The 9,079-nt window shown below is 42.9% G+C and overlaps 1 protein-coding gene across 1 annotated transcript in view; it reads right to left on the bottom strand.

Moving 5' to 3' along the window:
• Nucleotides 1–3,565: 3,565 nt before the first annotated feature.
• The window catches only part of BANK1 (B cell scaffold protein with ankyrin repeats 1), a 288,974-nt gene continuing 283,460 nt past the window's right edge, over nt 3,566–9,079 (bottom strand). Inside the window, exons 13-14 of the mRNA XM_054990418.1 lie at nt 7,422–7,600; nt 3,566–3,664 (exon numbers count right to left, since the gene is read on the bottom strand). Of these exons, the coding sequence (XP_054846393.1) occupies nt 3,566–3,664; nt 7,422–7,600 (278 nt within the window). The remainder of the gene's footprint in view (nt 3,665–7,421; nt 7,601–9,079) is intronic.

Below are 9,079 nucleotides of genomic sequence, written 5' to 3'. Positions count from 1 at the left end.
ATCTACAGAGAACATATGTAGAATATACTGTACATATATTTCACTACAAAACAGAGTTTTAAAAATGGATGGTGGAAAGCATCAATCATTTAAAAGCAGGCATGTTCAGTAAGCTCTGTGGGGCAGCTAAAAGTTCAGCTAAGTGGATTGTTAACTTCCAGAGAAAGTATGGGGATGGGACTTTGTGAACTAATCACATGTAGAATTTTGGTGTTTAGCAACTTGCCATTTGGATAATGAACAATTCTGATTTTATCTATTAGGTGGGGCGGTGAGGCACATTGCAGGTATTGTTTCTGGCCATGATTTATTGTGGTAACCCCTTTTCTGAGTCACCACTTGGTCCATATACTGCACACTTGGACCTTGTTGACTCTGGACATATAAGAAGTGTGGTTCTTGTTCACTGTGGATATATCTATGCCAACTCTAGTTTTATGCTGAATTTTCCATCTGGTTAGATTTTTGGTATCACATTTCTGGAGTAAATGGTGTAAAGCATTAAAAAATCCTTCAAACAAATGAATGGTACAATCTAATCTCTGGAGGAGGAAACCATGACCAAATAGGATAAAATTAGTACTGAACTATTAGTCTATTGTGATAAAATACTTTGATTGGGTTGTTTCTTAAAGAGTGGCAATTCTTACTTCAAGGGGACGAAACTATGACTTACATTCTTTTCCCTCAAGGCAAAACACTTATCAAAAGAGAGGGAAATATAGACTAAACAGCATCTACATCTCTTTTGATGTGGTAGTTACCAAAATGGTAAATCATTTTTGCCAGTTCAAGTATTCCCTAGCACAAAAAATGACTGGCAAAAAGAGAACAGGGGCTTTTTAGAGAGGATGAAAGGTTTCATGAAACAGGGTTCTCTTATTTTATTTTACCATTAATTTTATACCAGTTGGTCATTGCTTCTTTCAAATAATCTTGGGAATTATAATTTGATGAGGTTTGCTGAGAATTCTGTTAGACATCACTACTAGAGATGGGCATGAACCAGAAAAAAACCAAACCATGTGGTTCATGGTTCATCAAATTTCATGAACCATGAACCTTCATTAACCTGCCCCTGGTTTGCAAACTGGTTCGTTTGGTTTGTGAAAACGTCACGTCCGGGTCAGAAAACCGTCACTTCCGGGATAGCAGAAGGTCACTTCCGGGCCAGCAGAAGTTCACTTCCAGGTCAGCAGAAGGTCTGCAGGAAGTCTACCCCTGTTGCCTAGGAAACTGATTGACTGGCACCAGGCTGTCTGCAGTGACGAACCAAAAAACGAACCAAATGAACCAACCTAAAGTTCATGGCGGTTCATCAGAAATGGGATCTGATGAACCATGGTTTGTGAACCACAAAACAGCCTGGTTCATGCTTAATTTTGGTCCATATTTTGGTTTGTGCCCATCTCTAATCACTACTAGTTATCCTTGCAAAACTACAGTTTCCTGGTGAGAGGGAGCGAGTATTAAGCTAGCTTAACTCTATTGCAAATGATATTATTTGCATGCTGAAACATCTGGACCCTCTAACATGCTGAGCTGCAGGTTCTGCTCCTCATAATGACTGTGAAGGTGGAGGAGGAGGACTTGGAATAGACTTCAATTGACATTAGCTGGAGTTTTTCTGCTTCTCTTACCTACCATGCTGAGGCAGAGATCTGACGTCTAGCATAAAATACCTGCTAGTGATGCTGCTGATGTAATCACAAACCATCAAGGTATTGGTTGTCACATACAAAGCTCTTCACGGTCTTGATCTGGCATACCTATGGAACTGCCTCCCTCCCTATGTTCCTCCACAGCAACTTTGTTTATCTGAAGGGGGTCTCCTGCAGGTGCCACCTTACACATGGTTGAAATCAACAGCAGCCCATACATGGGCTTTCTCTGTGGTAGCCCCTACCCTGTGGAACAGCCTGCCTGAGGAGGTCAGGAGAGCCCCCACTCTCTCAGCTTTCCATAAACAATGCAAAACCAAATTATTCAAAAAGGCTTTTCACTCAGATAGGAGGGTAGTATTGTAGGGAGGGGGGTCTCAGATGCTTCGCTAATGAGTTAGGGACCATAGACTTCACCATTTTATTGCCTTACATACTATTTGTTGCTTTAAATATGTGCTCCTACGAGCTACCTGTGCTTCACGTTGTCTAATGTCAGTCCTAAATTGCTTATGCTCTGTTTCAGCATTTTTTCAACTCTGTATTGGATTCTTGCTAATGTAAACTTTGTAAACTTGTATTTATTTATTTATCCTATGGCATTGTTTATGGAAATGTCCTTGATATCAACTGTACTAATCTCACACTCTGTAGTCTGCCTTGAGCCTCAGTGAGAAAGGCAGGCTATAAATGACAAATAAATAAACCTCTCCTCGCCGTTAGCTGCTTGTTTCAATAGGTTCAAGTTTATTGTAAGTAACTATGTATGGGAAGCCCTCAGAAATGACATATGGCTATCAACTAGCTTAGGCAAAATGGATGTTTGAAAATTCCTACCCTAAATAGAAAAGCTAGTTCTATGTAGCATTTTGAATTTCTCTTGGGTTTCATTTGGAAATCACAAAGAAGCTGGAGTTTTTGTGTTAGAACCCTCATTTTATGGCCTGTTTTTCAATGCTTGTGTTTTAATGACTTTCTTTTTAATGGATGTATTTGAATGTTTTTGTATTATAGCTATAAGCTACTTCAAATAAGTCTCTGGAGAGGTGGCATATACATTTTCTAATTAAACAAATACAATTACTGAAGCAAGAACAAACTCCATCTTGTTGCATTCAAACATTGGGGGAGCTTGACTGAAGACTTCTGAAACTGAGAAATCTTCAACTGTGTTCTGTATGCAGGGGGAGGAGGGGAAAAGCTGTTTCCATAGACTTTCATGTTATCATTCCTCTCAAATACTTACAATTAAAATCTATACCAGACTGTATATTTCTAGGGTTGCCAATTCTGGGTTGGGAAATTCCTGGAGATCTGAGGGTGGAGCCTGGGGAGGGCATAGTTGGGGGGCAGGAGGAACCTCAGTAAGGTATAATGCCAGAGTACACCCTCCACAGTAGCCATTTTTCTCCTGGGCAACTGAACTCTGTAATCTGGAGATCAGCTATCGTTCCGGCAGATCTCCAGACCACATCTGGAGGTTGCAACCGTATTTATGAGTAGGTACGTCTCCAGATTTGATGCAGAAACCAGAAAACTTTGGTAAAACTTTCCTCATCCTTCACTGAGTTTTGCGGCAGTCCCCTAGAACAAATGCATCATTTTATTTATTTAGTTATAAGATTTATCCCATCCTTTCACTTAAAAAGGCATTTAAGGTAACTTATAACAAATGAAAAATAATAGTAACATATAAAATAAAATCAAAGCAAATTAAAATGAATCACTAAAACAATAGGGATTAAAAAATAAACATCTTAACTGAAATTCTTAAAAAGTGCTAACAGTAGAAATGACCCATTCCCCTCCCAAACCAAAACAGCCAACCTCATCAAAAGCCCCTCTTCCCAATAAAACCTGGCACAAAGCAAACCAACTATTTATTTATCCTACAGTTCTCCTTTTTAGCCTGTTGCAATGCTAGTTAAACGTGATTTACCATACAAGTATTCCTCCTCCGGTGTTTTTCTGGTAATAGAGTCTTGGAGCTGACGCATTTTTTCCTTAAGTAAGAAGCCAACACACAAACAACCACAAAAATCAATAGCTGGAGTTGATTGTTAAAAATAATGAATGAGGAGCTGGAGGAGGCAAGCTTTTTAGTATTCTGAATGCTTCTTAGCACAGGAAATCATTTTAAAAAGACATTTAACAACCCCCCCCCCCGCTTACCTCTTGTTTTTGTGTGTGTTTTGAGGCAAACCTTTTGTAGTTGCAGTATTTGATACTAAAAAAAATTGTGGGAAGTTTTCCTCCAACCGCACATGAAGTTCTACCCTTCCTGCCACCCACTTCCCCCAGGCTAGAGGCAATCATTACAGAACACCTGCCTTTACCCTCATGGCCTGAATCAAAAGAAAGTATTTTATAATCACCCCGGCATTAATGGGCTGCCGGGAACAACCGTCTCATTTGTATTCTGTTATTTGTGTTCTGCAATCACTCCAGTCGCCTTTAGAAAAAAGTGACACCCTTGTATATTGGATTTTAGAGTAGACCCACCCCCAAAACAAAGGGACTTAGAGCCAACAAAAAGATAACACAACAGCAACCTTTGGCTCTTATTAATTAAAAGAAATCTTTTGATTGAATACATTTCAATCAGTGATTTATATAATAACAGGTGGGGAGAAGTGATGTAGGAAATGATGTCATCCCCCGACCCTCCCATTTCCAGTGGCCACTGTTGGAGGCCACCTGGGCTGGCCGGCCACTCCTGGGTGGTGTGGTGCCACTGCAGGAGGCTCAGTTTTAATTCTGGGAGATCTCCACTCTCCACCCTATAACTGAGAGCCAAACTACAAGTCACGTCTTACACAGGTTGGACACTAGTCGGCTTCCCTCAAGTTTTGATGGGAAATGTAGGCATCCTGGTCTTGCAGCTGTAATGGAGAGCCAAGCTGTAAAACCAGGGCGCCTACATTTCCCATCAAAACTTGAGGGAAGCTGACAAGGGTCCAACCTGTGTAAGGCGTCACTTGTAGTTTGGCTCTGAGCTACACCCAGTTGCATGGTGGGGGAATCTACACGGCCATGACAGGGAGGGTACTTCACTTTCCCCTGTATCCCCTTCCCCACATTATTTCCTCTTCCCTTCCTCCTGTCAGCCTCCGTATGCTCACCTTTCCTTATGTGCTTTTCTACTTCAAACCACTAAACACCTTTCCTTTTATTTGCTTCCGCATCTTCACCTATATTTCTTAATTTACTTCATTTATATACTGCCTTTCTCCACAATGGGGACCCAAAGCAGAATTGCCAGGTCCCTAAAACCTCCCCAAGGGGGGGAGGAACCTGGCACTTACCACGAGTCTCTTTACTGCATGACCGTGAAGTGTGCACATGCTCCCGGTATCAATGAGATGATATCACTTCTGGGAAGTGACATCATTATGCTGGCAGTGGGCATAATCCTGTGCTTTGTATGGGTCCAATTCATCCCATGGGGCCAAAATTGTGAAGTGTAGGAGCATGCCAGCTGGAAGCGTACCTGCTGTGCCCTTGCCCGGGAGGTTTCTTGCCTCCTGGGCCCATTCCCCCTGTCTTTCACTCCCCAACAGCCAGTTAAGCAGTAGAGAGGAGTGGAGGCTGGGAGTGGACACTCTTCCACCCCCTCTGGGCCTATGGGATCCATACGCCATCCTCCTTGCCTCCATATTATCCCTACAACAACCCTGAGCGGTAAGTTAGGCTGAAAGTGTGTCACTGGATCAAAATCACCCAGTGAGCTTCCACAGGTGATTCAAACTTGGGTCTCTCAGATCCTACTCTAACCACTACACTGGCTTGGGGAGGGGGGAGCCTATTGTTGAACTGTAGCAAACAGCCAAACCTGAGTGAGTCATGCAAGTCAGGTGGTATCAAGTTACCCAGTGGTTGCTTCTTGGCCTGGTCCCAATTAATCTTCCCTTACAGGCCAAAATAACCCTTGAAAGACCCCGGCCCCGACCCCTCCCTCTGCCTTTACTGAAAGCAATCAAGCCCTGGATTCTGACTAAACCACTAAGGTTGTCTAGCAACAGCCACAGAAGGTATCTGGTTAACGTTGCAAATACTTCTCTTATCATTTCAGATTTTTTACCATCACCCCCTCCGTATTGTTTTTTAGATTTCAGATTTTTCTGCAAATCTGGGGCATTTTCCAGGTGTATAGGAAGATCTGTCTTGCCCTCCAACCTCCAGTTTTAAGTATCCTCAGATCAGGGCCCCTTGGTTGTTAGTAGATACGATAGCCTGTTCAGGAATTATGGTTGGCAAACTCTGAAGGAAAGAAACCTATGCCCTGATCCTGCTAACATTTGTTCTGAGCAAGCTATACAGTTGCTACCGTGCAATCCTAAGCAGAGTAACATCCTTCTGAGTCTACTAAAGGATGTAACTTTGCTTAAAACTGTACAATCATGACTAATACAAACAGACTTGGAATCTGAGGCCCTACAGTTTAAAGGCTAGCCCAGTCTCGTCACACCTCAAAATCTAAGTAGGGTTGGGTCTGATTAGACCACCAAGGAAAATCAGGATTGCTATGCAGAGGCAGGCAATTGCAAACCTCCTCTGTTAGTCTGTTGTCTTGAAAACCCTAGCAGGGATAGCCATAAGTTGGCTGTGACTTGTTGGCACTTGACATACACATGGTATAAAAGACTCTTACAGTATGATCCTATGCAGAGTTACTCCAGTCTAAATCTATCAATTCAATTGACTTAACTTTGCACAGGATTGCATTGTTAACCATTCATTGGCTGATCTGGTGAAGCATCCTTCTTAAGAGAGTCAGCTAGCAAGCCCCCCCCCCAGTTTAAATCTTGCCTTAGATATGATCTCACAAGGTTGTTTCAAGAACATCTCTCATTCTCAATAATACTATGGGCTTCTCTTACAACTGAAAATTACTGAGATAAAGAATATGAAGCACTTAAAATATCCCAAAAGCATTATATAAGCACATGGTTAAAAGCAACAACTATAACAACAACAACAACAACAAATGTGAGTCAGTGAGGGACCAAACATCTGTCGGACTGTGGAAAATAGCAGTGATGATGATTAAAAAATGGATGGATTGAAAAAAATAAACTGGATTGCAGTACACATGAAGACTATGTTGACTGCTTCTAGTCCAATAGACTCTCTCTCTCTCTCTCTCTCTCTCTATTTGCTGTGACATTTTGCTGTGACAATTGCAAATATATATATATATATATATATATATATATATATATATTTGCAATTGTCACAGCAAATTGGCAGAAAACCAGGTTTTTTTAAGGTATGCTTTCTCCCTCACTTTCTCTTTAATATGATTGTTGCTACCTGATTCAGCCCTAAATTGCAGAACAAAAATCCTTCACCATATGAATGGTTAAAAGGCACTCATTCAGATGGAGTAGGTGTGGAGCTCCCTTGTCCATAAAAGGCTTCCTTTCCCCATTTAATGCTCCTCATAGGAATCAAGGAAGCTGCTTCCTTCCCTAAAGTCAAAGGGAAAGTGCACTGGCATAGGACCTTCAATTTATTAGAGTGCAGCTGAGGCTCAAGACCCACAGTAGTGGTTTTTGGCACAAGTTTTCAATAGCCAGTTGTGGGAAGGGAAAGCCCACATGTGCCTGGGGTGTGTGAAGCCTTTAATGTCCACAGATGACTTTGGGAACGGTTGTTTGAATTGTCCAACTAGTGTCAGGCGTCACTTGTAGTTTGGCCCTATTTCTATTGAAAATAATGGCCCATTCCAAGCATTCACAAGTACTTTGAGAATTTTACCTGCTTGGTGACTTCTAATCTGCTTTTATGGTTCTGCCATTGTTTGAATTTCTCCACAGCTTCATCCATGGAAATCATCCCCCTTTTCACCTCCTCCTGTAACAAGACTAGTTGTTCTTGACCTGGTGGGATTCTTGGCCTGACAGTCGTATAAGTTGCCCCATCATCGTAAACTCGATCTGCAATTAGGAAATATAAGAGCAAAGGCAAAATTATCCTTGAATTCCATTCATTTTAATAGACAATGGCAAGCAGGGAGGGTTGCCAGGTCTACCAGAAATGGAGACTCATGCCGGCACACTGATGTCACATTGAGGAATGGAGGAAGCTGGAGATGACTGCCGTAGGGTTTTGAAAAATCCTAGCATGTCCCATGACATCACAATAACAACAACAACATTCAATTTATGTACCGTCCTTCAGGACAACGTAACACTCACTCAGAGTGGTTTACAAAGTATGTTATTATTATCCCCACAACAACAGCAATCACCATGTGAGGTGGGTGGGGCTGAGAGAGCTCTGGAAGAGCTGTGACTGACCCAAAGTCACCCAGCTGACTTCAAGCGGAGGAGTGGGGAATCAAACCTGGTTCTCCAGATTAGAGTCCCACCGCTCTTAAGCACTACACCAAACTGGCTCTGGTTTTCACTAGAATTTATGACAGTGTGCTGGTGTCATGCCAATCCTTGCCTCCTAAATGCTCCTGGGAGTTGCTGGTTGTGCTCTGACAACCCTTTGAGCAAGCCAAGCTGAGCCCCCATGGTGCTCATAGAACTGCAGGGACTGTTAGGCTTAGAACTGGCCAGTGAGAATGACCACAGGGTAGGCTCACCTGTCATCGTCTCCTATACTGCTGCTGGCTGGGTCAGGGCTCAATGCAAAGGATGTGCAAAGGATGCTCGCGTCAGACCCAATTGATGGTGATATGGGAGGAGATGATAGGCGAGCCCACAACTATTATCACTGTCTCTGACGGATCACCTTGGCTGCTTCACCAGCACAAACTGCCCCTGTCCACAGAACTGTTAGCTAGAGCCTTCAGTCCTCCTTGGCATACCTAAAGAGTATTTATATACTCTTATTACTAGAATACTATTATTATTCTTTTCTCGGCTCCACTAAGAGGTTAACAAGCATATCCTCTGACATTTTACAGGGGAAAAGTAGGGGACATATTTCTAACAGTCCTAGTCTAATATTGAGGTTCATTGCCCAAGGCCTACCCCACATCCACTGTTTCACATTGATGAAGTCCCATAATCTGCATTCGTTTCTTGACAATACCTCACTCTCCACTGCCCTACACTGTTTTATTGGAAAATACAGCTCAATTGGAGGACTTCCGGTTTGGGATTCATGGAGGTCTAACGCAGCTCCACTTGCGGAGCTGACCGGACTGCCGTTTTAACCGGCCGGTGGGGTGAAAATAGCCCGCGGCCGACTGCTCTCAGGCGGGGAGCAGGCAAAGAACGCTCAAGACCCTAGGGTGAGCTAGATCTCGGACGAGGGGGGGCTCTACACAACGGGTCCCCTCCCGATCCTTGAGGTCCCACCTTGCGACGGGTCGGCTATAATCTCTGCGGCAGTTTTGGGGCCAATTCGGCTGGCATAAGACCTACATACCCAAGCTTCGATTGGGGGAAGAAGCTGAGAGG

Source organism: Eublepharis macularius, chromosome 10 (genome assembly GCF_028583425.1).
Source record: "Eublepharis macularius isolate TG4126 chromosome 10, MPM_Emac_v1.0, whole genome shotgun sequence".
Taxonomy (NCBI): Eukaryota; Metazoa; Chordata; class Lepidosauria; order Squamata; family Eublepharidae; genus Eublepharis; species Eublepharis macularius.
The sequence above is the reverse complement of the archived record's forward strand: the minus strand, read 5'-3'. Positions and strand labels throughout refer to the sequence as shown.